This window comes from Bubalus bubalis, chromosome 13, assembly GCF_019923935.1.
Source record: "Bubalus bubalis isolate 160015118507 breed Murrah chromosome 13, NDDB_SH_1, whole genome shotgun sequence".
Lineage (NCBI taxonomy): Eukaryota > Metazoa > Chordata > Mammalia > Artiodactyla > Bovidae > Bubalus > Bubalus bubalis.
The window spans coordinates 53574338-53592634 of NC_059169.1; the positions used below are offsets into that span (position 1 = coordinate 53574338).

Genomic DNA, 18297 nt, shown 5'->3' on the forward strand with positions numbered 1-18297 from the left:
ATGGACAGAGGAGCCTGGTAGGCAGCAGTCCATGGGGTCACGAAGAGTCAGACACGACTGAGCGACTTCACTTTCACTTTTCACCTTCATGCATTGGAGAAGGAAATGGCAACCCACTCCGATATTCTTGCCTGGAGAATCCCAGGGACAGGGGAGCCTGGTGGGCTGCCGTCTAATGGGGTCGCACAGAGTCAGACACGACTGAAGTGACTTAGCAGTAGTAGCCACACAGTTTACCAGGAGTTTGTTTGAGTGACTGAGTAAGGGAGAAACAGCCCAAAGCAAGAGGCTCATAACCTCTAAAATTGTGATGTTGATATTAACTTCATATTAGTATTGACTTCTGTTATTACCCTTTATCCCGAAAAAAATACATAAATATTTTGTTTCCTTTTCAGAATTAGCATTAATCTTACTCCTTTTTGGGGGGAAGTGGGGTAGAAATGTTCTAAATTTGTTTTTAATTTTCTGGGAAGAAGGAGCTTAAGGTGATGTTAGGACAAAATTCCAAATGTCTGTAATTATAAAATAATGAAGTGAGTTTATTGTTCAGATTCTTTGGGTGGAATGTGCTTGGTTGTTGGCACTGGGCCTACAGAATTACTGTATAACTGGAAATATTACCATGTACAAGAAGTCAGTACTATGTGTGCAAGTACAAATTAATGTGGGTTTTAGGTGTTACTGAGAACTGTCAAGCATTTCACATCTGTTAGGATTTGTGTTTCTGGTTGACCATAGTAACTCACTTGGATTTTTCATTGTCTTTGTAATGGGATGCCCTACAGAGAGCCTTCATTCGGACTTGTGTCTGCTTGGACCCTGCATTTACTTCAACATTGGGCCCTAGAAAGTCACTCACTGTGCTGTGAGTGGAGGGGGCAGTCAGGCCCTTGTTTCAGGTCCTTATCTTCACTTTTGCTGTGTTCTTGACATATAGCTGGTGCTTTGGCTTTTCTTTGAGTATGAAGCATAAAAGGGAAAAACCCCGGAAACCTGGAGCATGTCAGTGGTTAAAGAACAATCTCTGCTGGTGAGAGTTTTATGTAGGGACTTTATTATCAAGTAAACCAAGACCTGGTTGATAGTGCTAATGTTACTGAGGTTACCATGTAATATTACCAGGAGTATAGCATTTAAGCTCACAAGTTTGTGGACGAGAGATGTGATATTGGCATCACTTAGTAGTCATAACTTATACTGTACATCTTCATTCATTTAACATGTATTCAGTAGGAGAAAGACCTGGAGAAATAAAGAACCCATGTTCTAACTTGGGGTATGTTTGTTATATAAGACCTGTTTACCCACACAGTGCTTTGTTCATGTGCCAGCTAGAATTTGTCGTGTTTATGTGTGGGACTCCCGTGGAGGCAGGGAAAGGCTGACTCAGAGTAGTGAGGGAAGCTTCCTTGGGCCCGTTACCCACCACCAAGTACTTGGCATTTATTGCTTTGTCAAAACTTATAAGTTGATGGCTAAACTAAAGGGTGATTTCTTAAATTACAGTAACTTATTTCTCCTGTAATTAGATAAGAACTAAATTATGAAAACTATTATCTTTAAAATTAATTATTTATACCTTTTGGTCTACTCATTGATTAGGGTATTAAGAAACAGTGAAAATGGGCAAAATCTAGGCAGAATGGACTCTCCAAAAATTCTGTCCCTAGGTTAATTGATTGACCATCAAAAAGGACAACTTGTTTATGTATGAATTCTAGTTTTATTTTACATATTAAGTTATAGACTAGTTAGGACTGATTGTTTTCCTGGATGTAGTTCAAATTTGTGGTCTGAAAATTTAATTGGTTTTTAATTAATTAAACGAGTGTTTTAAAACAAAAAGTTGAAGTTCTAGCTGTTAAAACAGTATATTTATGAAAGCCCTTCAAATTTATTAAACTATTGAAACAAAACACTTCAAAATAACATCTATTATTTTTCTTAGCATAAGTGCTGGCTTCAAAATTATTCTGGCCTGTACAGTTGTATAAATTGGTCTATTATAAGTTAGTTGATCCTGGGGAGTCTATTCAGCAATCAGAGATTTCTAGTGTAGTGTGACTGGGAGACTTGGACCTGTGTGTATCAGTGTGGCTCTCAGTTATCTCGTAATGTTAAATCTCAGTGAACCAGCCTGGTCTACCATTTTGCACTTGTTTTGGTTATCCTATCTTTGTAATGCTGGTCTTTGACTTCAGGTAAGTATAGAAAGGGATTTTGACAATTAGCTAAACTACTACTTTTAAAATTTTTGTGGATTTTACTCTTGCAATTTATAGTACAGTTTTATTTTTTCTTTGTCAGACATTGTTTTATCACATTTGGCATTAATCACTGAAGTGCTAGAACTCTTATAAAACTCATGTCTTGTAAAACATGTCTGGCTTTGTAAACCTTCTCCTGGGAGATGCTGACCCCTTCCTTGCTTCATTAAGGCTGCCAGGTGTGACTGCTGTAAGTCTCAAGGAGCCCTTCGGGAGAGGGTGCAGTGGCGTGGCGAGATGAAGCACTTCTGTGACCAGCACTGCCTGTTACGCTTCTACTGCCAGCAGAGCGAGCCCAACATGACGACCCAGAGGGGACCTGAGAACTTACACTACGGTAAGGGTCCCTTCAGGTAGTGACCTGAAAAGCCCACTGAGCAGACCTGGATTCAGGGTGGTGGTAATGAACAGTTGATTTCAGGGTTAGTTTAACATCAGCTTCTGTGGTTTCTCCAGGTGGAAGTGCCTGCAGTGACGTTTTGCAATTTGTTTTTTTACTCTCTTAAAAATTTAATGGTAGTTGATAAAAATAGAGTCTAGTTGGGGTAGAGAGAATCTAAACAGAATTATAACGAAAATTGTTTTAAAAAATTTTCATCTGCCTTGAATAGATAAAGAAGTTTTGGTACATATGTGCAATAGAATATTACTCATCCATAAAAAGGAATGCATTTGAGTCAGTTCTAGAGAAGTGGATGAACCTAGAGCCTGTTATACAGAGTCAAGTAAGTCAGAAAGAGAAAAACAAATATCGTATAATAATACATATATATGGGATCAAAAAATAAGGTACTGGTGAACCTGTTTGCAGGGCAGGAATAGAGATGTAGACACAGAGAACAGACTCTGCACACAGCGTAGGAGGGAGAGGGTGCGACAAATCGCAAGAATAGCATCGAAAACGTGACCATGTGTAAGATAGACAGCTAGTAGAAGTTGCTGTCTAGCACAAGGAGTTCACCCAGCTTCTCTGTAACAACCTAGAGGTTCAGGAGAGAGGGCATGTATTGCTGATGTATGGTAGAAACCAACACAACATTGTAAAGCAGTTATCCTCCAATTAAAAAAAATTTGCCTATTCACTTGCAATTTAAATGAAAACATTTTTCAGCAAATTGTATGTGCTCCAGGGTCGATAGGACAAACAGCAAAACCCTTTAGATGATGTGATTTATTTAAGAGTTAAATCTAAGAAAATAGTATTGCTCCCAAAGCAGTATATACTTTCTAATGGAACAAAAGGGGGAAAGAGTTAATTCCACAACTTAGCTCTGTATTTCAGCTCTCAGAAGAATATGAAATATTTCCATCAGTGACTATTTCAAAAAAATCCATAAAAATTAATGAGAAATATGGATTTAGAAAATCCTGAAGAAAGTGATATTTGTCTTATTTTAAATTTGTTTGTTTTTAGATCAGGGTTGTCAGACGTCCCGAACCAAAATGACAGTAAGTATTGCTTAAGTAAAGTGCTAAATACTGACTTTTATAGTGTGGGCATAAAAAGTAATTAGTCCATTTTAATCTGATTATAATAATAAAAGATTTTTTTTTTTTACTTACCTGTTGAGATGGTTGAAGTATTCATATTCTGTTGAATTACCCAAAATAAAAACAGGTCTTTTTCTGCCTGCTGAGGGACACAAAGGTGGATTAGTTGTGGCCCTCACCCACGTCGGGCGAGATGACACATGAATACTCGTGTCCCTGGGCAAGAGTAGTGGAGCGTTTGCAGTGGGCGAGCGTGTGTGGTCCGACGGCTGTGACAGAGCTTCTGAACAGCCAAGCAGAAGGTTGCCAGTGGACGACGATGAGCCGGAGGAATGTGGTGTGCAGAGGTGTGCACGTTTGTCCAGACCGCTCCCTGAGGCTGAGCTCGGAGGGGCCTGAGGTGGAGTTCTGGGGAGCCGGGGCAGGGTGGGCCAGCCAGCGCCCCTCAGACAGGATGGGGTCTGTGCTGGGGGCCAGGACAGCATAGTCAGTGAAATCGTCCCATGCTCACCAGCCACTTGGTCCACGCTGAGGAGTGTAAAGATGGTTGCTTCCTGTTGGTCCTCTTCGTGCAGCCATAAGGCAACTCCCAAACTTGTTTCCAAGCTTTTGACCAAGGTTTCAAGACACCCCTTCACCTGCACCGAGGCGAATGAATACTTGTCTCTTCCAACAGCCCCGAGACCTTCTCACGGGAAGATGGGAGGACAGAGGGGGTGTGACCTGGGGGGAGCTGAGCCTTGCAGCGTCACGCTCTGCCGTCCGGAGTCCTCCCCACTTAGTCCTGTGAGTTCTGGGAGCCTTAGTTCCCTGCTGAGGAGTGTCAGAGGATGAGAGTCAGCTGTATAGTTGGGGGCAAGTCACTTCTTGGTTCTCTGTGTGACTTTACCCTCGTTTGTAAGTGGGGCTTTGTTCCTTGTGGTGGAACCTCCTCAGGATCATTACAAAGAGCGCTGAGACAGAGGCCTGCATCAGGGAACTGCTGGGGCCCTGACTTCAGAACTCTTCACTCTGTCACCTCTCCCAGCCGTGCATCGTCTGAGCCTCAGTTCCCTCATCTGTAAAACGGGAGGAGAAAACACCTGCTGCCCATGTGGTGCTGAGAGGGTTAGAGGGCTCATGTCATAAGGTGCTGCAAGGGTGCTGTGCATGGAGTCCCGCCCATGGGAGCTGTTGTATATAACAGAAGCTGCAGCCAGAAGCTGTGCCTGCCAACAACAGCACGTGTTTTCTCAGAGTTCTGGGGCTTCCAGCAGACCCAGGGCCTAGCGAGGGCCTCTTCCTGCTTCCTCTTCCCGTCTTGCCATGTGTCCTTATGGGAGGGGAGGGGCTGTGGGGGCCCTTCTGTGAGGGCCCCAAGCCCATTCATGACCTTATCGCCTTCCAAAGGCCATGCCTTCAGGTGCCATCCATTTGGGGTTCCATCTCAGTGTGAAGTTTAGGGGACACAGACACCCAGCCCTGTAGCAGACACTCAGGAGGTGTGGTGGCTGTCGTCATTGTAGTCTTCATTATTGGGGGTCCTTCAGCATTCGTTTTCAATAGGTATAGACCTTGCCTGTTGACTAGCAGGAAAGGAAGGAACTTTTACCAGGTGACCAAGTTTAGTTGACATGGTGCCCTGTTTGTAGAGTGACAGGAGTGGAGCACGGGTGACCAGGACGTCTTGACTTGGACCCTTGGTTCATAAGGGGCTTTGAGAGCATTTCTCTGTTCAGACCCAACTTGCCTGGGTTTGGTGCCCACATTTTTTCTGTCGCTCTCCCCATAGCACCTTTGTTTCTGCCTTTAGGGACAGGGCTTCAGCTTCCTTTACAGAGTGTGTGCGTGTGTGCGCATGTGTGTGCATGTGTGTGTGATGTGAACAGGCTGAAGCATCTGATAGACTATTGATATATGTTTCTAAAATTACCCTGAAACACAAAGCTTAAGGTTTAATAGCATTTATGGTAATTCTTTTCATCAATTTTCTTTTCAGAGTTAGTACCACATTAACCGTTTATGCAGTAGAAAAAGCCAGAGTATCAGAAAGCCATAATAATTTCAATAATTTTTTTCTTTCTCAAAAAGAGCCTAATTATTTTAAAATACTGGGTTAACAACCTTGCTTTTTCACTCAGGAGTGAGACTTGTCTCTTATATTTTTAAAAATTTTGCTGTGGGGACTTACTGGCAGTCCACTGGTTAAGACCCCACACTTCCCAATGGGGTGGGTGCAGGTTCACACCCTGGTGGAGAGCTAAGACCCCACATGCTGCAGGACCAGACAGTGTGCTGTGGTGTCTTGACGAGCAGATCTGTAGAGGGGTAATTACCGCTCTTTGCCGATAGTTGGGGTAGGTTCACATTGGTTCCATGTGTGTTCCCTCCACTGGAACACATTAGATATTTTTTAATAGCAAAAGCAGTAAAAATTCGAGGCAGAAATAAAATGTCTCTCTTTGTTTCTCTGTAGGGTTCAGCACCACCCCCTTCTCCAACCCCCAACAAGGAGATGAAGAACAAGGCAGTTCTGTGCAAACCTTTGACTATGACCAAGGCGACCTACTGCAAACCCCACATGCAGAGCAAGTCCTGTCAGACAGGTGACCCAGGCCCTGCCCTTGAGTGACATCCATAATCTTTTCAGCAGTGGCTTCAGAGTAGACGTGTTGGGTTGTTTTGTCACTTTCTGTTGATTTTGCTTCTCTGGTTCTAGACATGCCTTCAGAATACAGCATATCATTTACAGTCATTAATAAAGATCAGTCTCTACAAAGGCGTGCAAGTTATGTCACCAGTGATCTGGTTTCCTTGGGGGCCAGGGCTCACTGAAGTTAAGTGAGCTCCTCTGAGAATACCATCTCTTTGAGTGTGATCTGTAACCATAACTATTCTGTTTCCTTGTCAGAGTGAGTTGAAATCATTCAAACCTGTATTTTCACCAAATTTAAATGTTAGCTGTATTCTGTTGTTTAAGTAAACCTTTTTGAGGGGAGTGTGAGGGGAGTGTGCCGGGGTGTCTGGAACCATATTATATTTCAAAAAATGTTTTCTTTCTTGTTAAAAAACAAGTCTAGGGACTTCCCTGTGGTCCAGGGGTTAGGACTCCCCACTTCCACTGCAGAAGCTAAGATTCCCACATGCAGTGCTTTCTATAAGTTAGAATGGCTACTGCATTCAGTTTTGTTGTTTTTAACTTAACTAATTTTGTGAAAACTGAGCATTTTTTTAAATGGGTACTCAGGGCACCCTGAGCAGCTGGGTGGGTGGCGGTTGAGGCTGGTTGCTCCCTGACTGCCTTCTGTGTCCCCAGATGGCGACTGGAGGACGGAGTACGTGCCTGTGCCCATCCCTGTGCCCGTGTACGTCCCAGTGCCCATGCACATGTACAGCCAGAGCATCCCTGTGCCCACCACCGTGCCTGTGCCCGTAAGTCACACTGCATGGGCTCCCCCCCACCAAACGTGTGGGCTCAGTGGGCAAGCATGAGGCGTGGCTGCTTCTGACCTTCACTTGGATCTGGTGGAGGCTCTGCCAAGGGTTGCTGCTGCTGCTAAGTCACTTCAGTCATATCCGACTCTGTGCAACCCCATAGACGGCAGCCCAACCGGCTCCCCCATCCCTGGGATTCTCCAGGCAAGAACACTGGAGTGGGTTGCCATTTCCTTCTCCAATGCATGAAAGTGAAAAGTGAAACTGAAGTCGCTCAGTCATGTCCGACTCTTCGTGACCCCATGGACTGCAGCCTACAGGCTCCACCATCCATGGGATTTTCCAGGCAAGAGTACTGGAGTGGGGTGCCATCGCCTTCTCCTTGCCAAGGGTTACTCTGTGTTTAATTAGGTATTAGGTAAATAGTTCCAACTGATGTCTGCTTTGCATATACTATGTTTTGTATTCGTGTTTGTTTTAGAAGAAAGTAAGATTTGTGAGCCAGAAGGTTCACACATGGTATGGAGCCACATAAAGATGTTGTCACGTGCACTGCTGGGTCCCTGTGCAGGGTGTGGCTGCTGGAGGCCTCTGGTGATGGCAGTAACCTCAGAAATTAATTTTTACTTCAAAAAGTAGCTGCCTGTATTTGGGGCTTTCCTTGTGACTTTCCAAAGCTTCTAAGAAATCCAGTATTATGAAGTAGATCACATGTCAGAGTAATTTTTAATTTAGAAAAATACCTTATAAGTGAGTGAGCCTGATAGTAGGTCCTCTGTTCCCTTAGGTGCCAGTCCCTGTGTTTCTCCCTGCCCCCCTGGACAGTGGTGAGAAGACTGCTGTGCCCGAAGAGCTGAAAAGCACAGGTTCTTCAGATGCCCTGGGCACAGAGCTGCTGACCATGACGGACATGACTGAGGACGAGGGGAAGGCGGAAGGCGCCGACCTCCACAGTGAGCTCCCCACTGCCCAGGGTGTGCAGAGCGGGTGGGGGTCTGGGCTGGCCCCTCACTGAACTTCAGCCTGGGGGGGTGTGGGGGATGCACTGCTGCAGAGGTGATTGCAGGTTGAGACCCACGTCAGATCTGCAGTTGCTCTGTGATGCCAAGCCCACGTTCAAGCCCAGCAATTTATAACCTATTTCAAACAGTCTCTTTTAATGGTTGACAAGATTTGGTTTTTAAAATCAAATCTAAATTAATGCTTGTTTCAGTGGGTGAGCTCAGACACAAAACTGACTTTATAGTAGGTTTTATAAATATCCAAACTGTTATTTTATGATGGTTATCCCCAGTTTTGTTTTATTCATTTATACTAAGAAAGTAAGTTGGATTATTTAAACCAGGGCTTGTGTTAGGGCAGTGCTGGCCAGATGGGGTAGCTGGATACGTGTGTGCTGGATGCTTCTGTGTCTGAGCACGTTTCTCCATGTTCGTCCTCCCGTTCCCCTCACCCAGAGTGCCGCGCTGTGTCAGCATGAATCCCTCCTAGAAAGGCTGTTATTTTGTACAACTTTTGTTTCCAGTGTGCGCCATGTCTGTTTCCCACCGCACCCTGAATTCAGTAAGATGCCGTTCTCAGTGGGTTTCAGTACAAAAGTGTTTAAAACAACTATTCAAAACATTAGAAGGCAATTGTAAATAAGCATGTATTGAATGATGTAGAAAACCTAGGTCACAATTCAGAAAGAATGTTGAAAATTCCAGTTGTCTGTGCTCATAAGTTTATTTTTGACCAGAGATTGCTCTTAGAAATACTCTATAGAGTTGTTTACTCTTAAAACATGCTTTTTCTCTTTGTAGAGGCACAGTGAAAACTTACAGGATTGAAAGTTTTTGTGTATTCATGATTATCTAATTTAAAGCTTATAGTAGCTTACATTTGAAGGTAGATGCATGCTCTTTCCTTTTGTGATAAATTAAAGATTCTTATTTTGCATTTATAATTAAGTAGCTTTTCCCAGATTAAATATCAGTATTGTTGCAGTTTTCTGTTTTGTTTTCTGATGATACTATGGCTTGATTACAGATGTCATTATTGAAACGGACATAATTGGTTCTGACCTCTTGAAGAGTGCTGAGCCGGAGACCCAGTCCAGCATGCCCGATGTGCCATATGAGCCAGACTTGGATATTGAAATAGACTTTCCCAGAGGTACTGAGCATGCAGTTTTGCTCTTGGAGTATGAAGTGTGTTTCTAGACTTTAGCTATGGTGTCATCATTGTGGTTATGAAACAATCTCGTGTTCGTGTCATTGCCTGTACTGTTATTTGTCTTTTTCATGCAAATAAAACTCAACAGTTTTCTTCCAAAAGGAAGCACATGTTGAATTGTAGGAGCGTAATTAACAGGATTTCCCAGAGCCTTAAAAACCTTAAAACTATTTCATTATAGGAACTTTTAGAGATAAAGAATAAAGAAGTGTTTGGCGTCTTTTTAAAAATTTAAATAAAATATTGATAGTATTTTTCTTAAAACCTTTTTGAAAATTGAGTTAACCTTCACAGGGAATAAAGATGTTTTTAGGTCTTTTGTTGTAAAAGAAGTGTGTTCTGTTTTTCATTATTTTCTTAATCTACTTAAGGCCAGTGAGTGTACTGAATAGGATGTAAAGCGTTTAACTTTGGAAAAGATGTAATAGCTTGAAATAGATTTGTGCTGAGATCATGTAGATATTGTAATTGAATTTCAGGTTTTAGTAATTTTTCTATCACACATTCTGTGAAATTCCATGTTGATGTGCATTATACGTGTGTTTTAAGAGTCTAAACAGATGTTATCAGATCTCATAGATCAGGTTAGGTAGAGAAATGGTTCTTCAGCCAGCACAGGCTGCCCTGTGCGTGGTATTGTGCAGAGTCAGGGATTGGTCCTTTTGTTGGTTGAGTTTATGTGATGCAAGCCTGTGCTATTATGTTTGGAGTGAAAGTTCTTCTGATTTGATTGTCAGCTGCTGAGGAGCTTGACATGGAAAATGAGTTTTTATTACCACCCGTTTTTGGAGAAGAATATGAGGAACAGCCTAGACCTCGATCTAAAAAAAAGGTATGAATCGTGATGGTGTTCTTGTACTCACATCACATCTGTGTGAGTAGTGAGTTTCAGTTGTACACCAGAATATGGGAAGATACTTCCTTTTCCAGGATTAAAATGGCTTAAAGGTAAAATTATTATTACTTCATTTCTAAGTAAGGGATCTTCTGTTCGAGTTGTACCTTCAAAGAAGAGTGAGTATCATTGCAACTGAGCTTTTATTTTTAATTTTTATCTTGATTAAAGGCTGACATACTTTATACAAAAGTAAATTCACTACTTTTACAGCAGTTGATACTGTTTTTCCCCCCTGTGACTTTTGGTGAGGTTGAAGTTCACAGTTGGTTATGTTTGGTCTCTGTGAAGCCGTCTAGCACATAGGAAGATGTGCTGGAGAATTCAGTCATTCAGGGCTCTCAGACCTAAACAAACGAACAGGTATCATTGTTCTGAAAGTTTTATTAACAACTTGCTGTATTTCTGGTTTCCAGCATAAAGCAAGATCTAAATAAAAGAAAAAGATGACTTTCAAAAATTTATCTTTACATAAAGAAAGGAAAAATTGAAAGAGGAATGAGACTTGTGGTAGAATGAAATGGGACTTTTACTTGACACCACACACAGAAATGAACTCAGAGTGAGTCAGAGACCTGGATGTAAGAACTAGAACTCTGGGAAGAAACAGAGGCCTAAATCTTGTTTAACTGTGTCAGGCATAGTTTCTTAGATCTGACACCAAAAGCTCAGGAACAAGAGGGAAAATAGGAGAATTGGATTATATCCAAATTTCAAGTTTTTGTGTGGCAAACAGTACATCAGGGAAGCAGGAGGAACTGAGTTATTCCCTAAGGTGGAGCCTGGGAGAAGTTCTTTAGTTCTCTCTTACATAAATATTTGGAATCCTCTTACTTCAGATCTTTAGTTTATTATTTGTGTCTTTATTATCTCATCATCAGTCACTCTCACAGCAAAAGTTAATATGATTTTGTTATACAAAGTAATTTATGCAGAAATACAGCATTCTTGGAGAGAGATTTCATATTGTAGGTAGCTGTTCTCAAATCAGAAGTTCCAGTCAGCTCTCTGTAATATGCATTTGTTGAGAGATGGTTTACTTAAAGTCGTGAGATAAATAGGCTTAAGGAAGAGAAGATGTGACTATGGTGTTTCATGACCAGGGCACCAAGAGGAAGGCGGTGTCAGGGTACCAGTCTCACGATGACAGCTCTGACAATTCCGAGTGCAGCTTCCCTTTCAAGTACGCGTATGGGGTCAATGCTTGGAGACACTGGGTCCGGACGAGGCGGCTCGAGGAAGACCTTCTGGTGTTAGACGGGCTGACACCTCGTAAGTACTCTGGTTCTGTCTTCACTGGTTCCTGTTTAAGATCAAGCTTTTTGTTATCCACCACCTTTGAATAGGATGACTGGAACTTAAAATACATTTGAATTCTTATAGAATAAAGATTTCAGGAGGTTTCTTAATCTTCAGACAGTAAAATTTCTTTTCTTAGCTAAGTCAGTGAAGTTGAAAGAGGATCTGCTCTCTCACACCACGGCTGAGCTGGACTACGGCCTGGCCCACTTTGTCAATGAGATCCGAAGGCCCAATGGGGAGAGCTACGCACCCGATAGCATCTACTATCTCTGCCTTGGAATTCAGGAGGTCAGTAATTCCACAGCTCTGAAATACAATGTTGTTAAGGAAGGTTGTTATGGCAGTGCTTCTAGAGAAAAATGTTTTCTTCTAAGATATTATGTAACGTAAGGATTTATTGGCTTACCAAGCAAGGCAAAGATAATTTACTTAAAATAGGGTTTTTGTTGTTCAGTTGCTAAGTTGTGTTATACTCTTTTCAACCCTGTGGACTACAGCACACCAGGGTCCCTTGTCCTTCAGGATCTCTAGGAGTTTTCTCAAATTCATGTCCATTGAGTCAGTGTTGCTATCTAACCATCTCATCCTCTGCCATCCTCTTCTCCTTTTGCCTTCAGTGTCTGCCAACATCAGGGTCTTTTCCAGTGAGTTGGCTCTTGCATCAGGTGACCAAAGTATTGGAGCTTCAGCATCAGCCCTTCCAGTGAATATTCAGGGTTGATTTCCTTTAGGATTGACTGGTTTGATCTCCTTGCAGTCCATGGGACTCTCAAGAGTCTTCTCCAGCACAATTCCAAAGCATCAGTTCTTCAGCATTCAGCCTTCTTTATGGTCCGACTCGCATATCCGTACATGACTACTAGAAAAACCATAGCTTTTTTGGCAAAGTGATGTCTCTGCATTTTAATAGGCTGTCTAGGTTTGTTGTAGCTTTCCTTCTAAGAAGCAAGTGTCTTTTAATTTCATGGATGCAGTCACTGTCCATAGTAATTTTGGAGCCCAGGAAAATAAAATCTTGTCACTGCTTTCACTTTTTCCTTTTCTGTTTTGCCATGAGGTGATGGGACCAGATGCCATCATCTTAGTTTTTTTGTATGATGAGTTTCGAGACCGCTTTTTCACTCTCCTTTTTCACCCTCATTAAGAGGCTCTTTAGTTCCTCTTCACTTTCTGCCATTATAGTGGTATCATCTGCCTGTCTGAGGTTGTTGATATTTCTCCTGGCAATCTTTAATTCCAGCTTGTGATTTATCCAGCCTGGCATTTCGTATGATGTACTCTGCATATGATTTAAATAAGCAAGGTGACAATATATATAGCCTTGACGTACTCCTTCCCCAATTTTGAACCAGTCAATTGTTCCATGTCCAGTTCTAATTGTTGCTTCTTGACCCCCATACAGATTTCTTAGGAGACAAGTAAGGTAGTCTGGTATTCCCGTCTCTTTCAGAATTTTCCAGTTTGTTGTGATCCACATAATCAAAGGCTTTGGTGTAGTCAATGAAGCAGAAGTAGATGTTTTTCTGGAATTCCCTTGCTTTTTCTGTGATCTAATGAATGTTGGCAATTTGCTCTCTGGTTACTCTTGCCTCTTCGAAACCCACCTTGTACATCTGAAAGTTCTTGTTTCACATTCTATTGAAGCTTAGCTTGAAGGATTTTGAGCATAACCTTGCTAGCATGTGAAATGAGAGCAATTGTATGGTAGTTTGAACATTCTTTGGCATTGCCCTTCTTTGGGATTGGAATGAAAACTGACCTTTTTGAAAATACTAGGGAATTGTAAAGGATTTTCTTAGCTGCTCTGTGTATAGTTTTGTATAATTTACCTCCACCATTGGTTTATTTTTTATGCATCTTAGGTGATTACTAATGGATTTTCAACATGCATCTTCAGTGACTTATTATCGCCCTTCATATCTTCATGCCCCATTACACACATGACACTCTCATGCTGTGTATGGTCCTGGTTCCCACCTCCCAGGCTTTGTGCTCGTCCCATGTTTCCCTTATACTTTATTTTTACTCATTGGAGATGGACTTTGGTGTTTACATCATTCTTTAACAACTCTCACTGTTAAGGATTGTCATAGGAAGCGATAAGATTCATAAGTTTGCAGTGACTTGAGGAGAGTGGAGCATAGAGAGCCTCTCGGGCCGCTCAGCGAGGCCATCACAGGTGTGGGAAGCCAGCCCCCGCCCCAAGCCCCAACCTGCATCCCCTGGACCCTGTATGTAGTAGTGGAGCCACCTGCTGTGTTCTTACCTGACAGACTGACAGCTCTCATCCTTTTACATCCTGAGTTCTTAGGTGTATACCTCAGCTTGGAGTGTTTTCAGGAACAGATTAATTGGTAACTTAACGTTTCTTTCATTTTCTAAGTATATAGATAAAGATAATTTCTGATTTTATAAGTGTGCTAATAGACATATAAGGCGTTTATTTTTTTCTTAGGAAATAAAGAGTATAAGTGATATACAATTAGTTGATTCTCCTTCAAGGTGTGTTTTTTTTTTTTTTTCCTTTTCAGTACTTGTGTGGTAGTAATCGAAAAGACAACATATTTATTGATCCAGGATACCAGACATTTGAGCAAGAATTGAATAAGATACTCCGAAGTTGGCAACCAAGCATACTTCCAGACGGTAATGCTCCTTTAAATACAGTAGCAGTGACTTTCTGCTGGGATCTCCTTGTTTTTATAGAAAGTGTGGCTAAAATTAAGAAATAATTTAAATTAGAGAGTACTTATTTATGAATGTATCAGATCATCCTTTGTTGAATTAGAACTGAATGTGATTGATATCTAGTGTTTATGAAGAACTTTGTAATAAATGTGACTCAATTTCTCTAGAATAAGAAATAAACTGGATGTTTGTTTCTTAAGCCCTTTAGTAGAGATTGTGATATAAATTTCTCTTAGAAACCTGTTTTAGACGTATAAAGAAAACTTGTTTGCATGGAAATGACCTATTTTTTTTCAGGATTTCTACAGATTTAAATCCCCTTCTGACCACAGTCTGCTCGTCACCTGGAAGACCAGGAGCAGACCCCAGGCCTGGCCCCAGGGTCTAGTTGTGTAGTGTGTTATGGTTCTGGCTCTGTGTTGTTTCAGAGCCGTGTAGGGGATGCTGAAATTCATTCTAGTTGCCCTGGAGTGAATGGAGGATTGGATTAGGTTTGTTCTTGAATTAACTATCTGTTCCTAGACGGTTACAGGAAAACTGTTTATTGTAATTCTTTAAAAATATTTCTCTCTATTTAAGGGTCAATATTTTCTCGAGTTGAAGAAGATTATCTCTGGAGGATAAAACAGCTAGGATCACACTCTCCAGTAGCTCTTCTGAACACCCTGTTCTACTTTAACACTAAGTATTTTGGCCTGAAAACAGTGGAACAGCACTTACGGCTTTCCTTTGGCACTGTGTTTAGGCACTGGAAAAAAAACCCTTTAACCATGGAAAATAAAGCCTGTCTTCGGTACCAAGTGTCTTCCTTGTGCGGAACAGATAGTGAAGGTAGTGTAACCAGTCTCGTTTGGGATTGGCTGTGGCAGGGATAGCTGCTTCTTGCCTGACTAGAGGCCACATAGGTCCCTTGTTAAGAACTCAAGGACTGTCGCTTCCATAAGATAAGACAGCCCATGTCATGTTAAAATTAGGAATTACCAGAAGCCACAGCTTCTGACTCTGAGCACACCCGGTCCCATCCTTTGGTGTAAGAGCAGTGGGAATGAACACAGTGAGTCGGGTCACCTTTCTTGAAGGCTGGTCGTAGAGAGTTTATGTGATTTTTATTTCTTAAGATAAAATTACTACTGGAAAAAGAAAACATGAAGATGATGAGCCAGTATTTGAACAAATTGAAAATACAGCCAATCCTTCTAGATGTCCTGTGAAAATGTTTGAATGCTACTTGTCTAAGAGGTGAGTATTTATGATACTTGATTTTTTTAAATGGTAGCAACAGTTAGGTGCTGTGAATTTATCATTACCAAGAGGTGACTTTTTTTCATTGATCCTTTTTAAAATTTTTCTCTTTTCTTATTTCAATTATGTTTTTAGTCCTGTTATTATAAAGCACCCAGCTTGTATCTCCTAAGCATATGTTAAGAAATTGCTCTCTACTAAGGAAGTTATTGCTGTTGTAGAGGGTGAGACAGTAAACAGTGTAAAGTTTGGGGGCTGTGAGTCTCTCTTGCAGCCAGTGAAATTTTTAGAGATCACAAATTATTTTATGCTTGTTCATTATTTTATATATGTACCCTCTAATTTTTAAAAGGTAAACATGAACTCAGAATGTATTTTCTTAGGTAATCAGTTTTATAAACTGTCCCCAGGTTAGCTGTCAAGAACCATAAAAACAGTAATGTCACCTCTAGGATGATTATTTTTAATAATTAGTATTTCAGGTGGTTTTGGGTAGCCCTCTGTGGCTACACCAGTATTTGGATCTTCCAATCATATTTTATTCTGTCTCTGGAACTGGGATGAATCTTGAAGTATTATAATTGGCGGTGCTTTACTTGTTTAATGGCAGTATTAAAATAATGATTAAAAATAATGTTTCTATCGATGGTGTCTTGGTTTCAGTGAAATACAGAATTTAAATTATGGTGGGAAAATACTCTTATTATAGAAATTAACTTTCAGAATGTCTCAAGTGATAGAATATTTAATGTAGTTAATCATGCATGTGGTCTGCCCATATAATGTGGTAATGGTAGCAGAATTATTCTTAAAAAAATAAGTTGTGAGGAATTTTGTATACATACTGTGAAATTGACTTTCTTCTTTCTTCCAAAGTCCGCAGAATCTTAATCAGAGAATGGATGTTTTTTATTTGCAACCAGAATGCTCTAGCTCTGCAGACAGCTCTGTCTGGTACACATCCGCCTCACTGGACCGAAACACCTTGGAAAACATGCTTGTACGGGTTCTTTTAGTAAAAGATATTTATGATAAAGACAATTACGAACTGGATGAAGACACAGACTAAAAAAAGGAAGGATTCAGAAGCAGTCAGGATAACAGCATTAGGCAGTCATGCTGCTAGATCTTCATTATGGAAACATTTCAGGTTTACTCCTCCTGTTCTGGGTTTTGTAGCAGTGCACCCACACCGGGTACTACCATGTAAATAATCTGTGAGTGAAGTTGCCATTATTCTATGTAGTGGTTTTAGGATACTTACAAATACATTCAAATTCTTTTTTTTTTATTATTATTTATTTGATTAGGTATGTTTGTAACTTTTTACATTACAAAATATGAATGAGAATGTGCCATGTATAATTTTTTCTTGTAGTAAGAAACATCCATATTGCACCACTCTGCTGTTGCAAAGCTTCCTGGAAAGGGGGCTCTTCTGCTGGGTTTCTGACCAGATGGTTGTGTGTGGGGAGCACCTACTAAAAGTTTAGAACTTGCAGTGTCTTTCAGAATTTTTAAAATAAACTGTAAACTAATGGGCTGGGGTTTTTGTTTTGTTTTTCTGGGGGTTTTGTTTGTTTGATTTATGCTTTAGTTCCTAAAGCCTTACAAGCTTATGTAGAGAGATACCATCTTTTGTACCAAAAACAGATGAGGGAATGCTGTTGATCCTGGTGTGGATGCTGGTGAACTGTTACATGAGTCCATACTGCAGGCTGACCTCTCTGTTCCCCGTATTAAAACCTTGGTGTCCTTTCCTCACTGGTGGCTTTCTGTAGCATCCCAAGCAATAATAATTATATATACACACACACATACATATACATATACACACTTGTATATATATGTGTGTGGGTGTATGTGTGTACATTCATGTACACACACACACACACATATAAAAGATGATGTTAATATGTCCTAGAGACATTTTCTTTGTAAAAACATCTGATGAAAATATAAAATTCTGTTTTTTATGTCAACCCTAAGTACCCCTTCACTATATAGGCATTGGTTTTCCTCTGTCCTTGAGGACACAGATCACGTTTGGGTCCCTGGATAGGACTCTGTAGCTTTAAAACTTTATGAGGATTCTTGTACCTGCCCTCATGCTAGGTAAAATTATGTTCAGAAATGCCACTCCTGAGACCGTCATTATGGAAGAGAGTGAGTTGAAATAAGATAGGAGCCGTTTCACTCTGAGGATTAGCAGTACAATGACTCTGCCAGTTCAGGTGATTGGAGGGCAGAGAAGGAGACTGGATCAAGTGTATCTCGAAGGAAATCACGTTCCATGTTAGACTGTTTGGCTTTTACATCTTAATTACTTCTTATAGAAGATTGCATTAAAAAACTTTATACTGCCGCATGTTGATTTATCCATTCAGACCGTTTCTTTTAGAACAAGAAAGTTTACATAAAATCGTACTGTCTATACTGAGGAAGTGCCAACTGTGATTATCTTGAAGAAATCCTTTGGCTGACTTCATAGAGCTTGAGTATGATCAGATGGTCTTGTTTCCAGTTCCTGAGTCACTTCAGTGATGTTCATTATTAAAACTGTTTGGGGGAAATTGGGCTACTTTCCACAGTGGTTAAGCAGTGTCTACACATCCCTTAAACATTTCTCTCTTCCTTGGGATAAATGTTAGCATTCAGAAAAAAGTCTCCTCAGTCATGATTTGGGAAATTTCATGAGTGTATTCAGCTGTATATTTAAGCAATAATTAACAAATATTTTTGACATAGAAATTACTCTATAAGGTTCTAACTTGTTTTATA

General features: G+C 40.8%; 1 protein-coding gene across 7 annotated transcripts in view; it reads left to right on the top strand.

Annotated features, from left to right (window-relative positions):
* ZMYM2 (zinc finger MYM-type containing 2) overlaps nucleotides 1–17058 on the top strand; it is a 64392-nt gene extending 47334 nt beyond the window's left edge. For 5 of the 7 annotated variants that reach the window (XM_025262795.3, XM_025262799.2, XM_025262792.2 and 2 more), the window contains 13 exons: nucleotides 2442–2607; nucleotides 3685–3719; nucleotides 6217–6346; nucleotides 7057–7172; nucleotides 7963–8149; nucleotides 9204–9329; nucleotides 10127–10221; nucleotides 11388–11556; nucleotides 11723–11874; nucleotides 14118–14232; nucleotides 14854–15105; nucleotides 15393–15513; nucleotides 16393–17058. In XM_025262795.3, the coding sequence (XP_025118580.1) occupies nucleotides 2442–2607; nucleotides 3685–3719; nucleotides 6217–6346; nucleotides 7057–7172; nucleotides 7963–8149; nucleotides 9204–9329; nucleotides 10127–10221; nucleotides 11388–11556; nucleotides 11723–11874; nucleotides 14118–14232; nucleotides 14854–15105; nucleotides 15393–15513; nucleotides 16393–16585 (1857 nt within the window). In that variant the 3' untranslated portion in view covers nucleotides 16586–17058. The remainder of the gene's footprint in view (nucleotides 1–2441; nucleotides 2608–3684; nucleotides 3720–6216; nucleotides 6347–7056; nucleotides 7173–7962; nucleotides 8150–9203; nucleotides 9330–10126; nucleotides 10222–11387; nucleotides 11557–11722; nucleotides 11875–14117; nucleotides 14233–14853; nucleotides 15106–15392; nucleotides 15514–16392) is intronic. The other 2 variants (XM_025262797.2, XM_025262800.2) reach the window with 1 other exon arrangement.
* Nucleotides 17059–18297: the final 1239 nt, after the last annotated feature.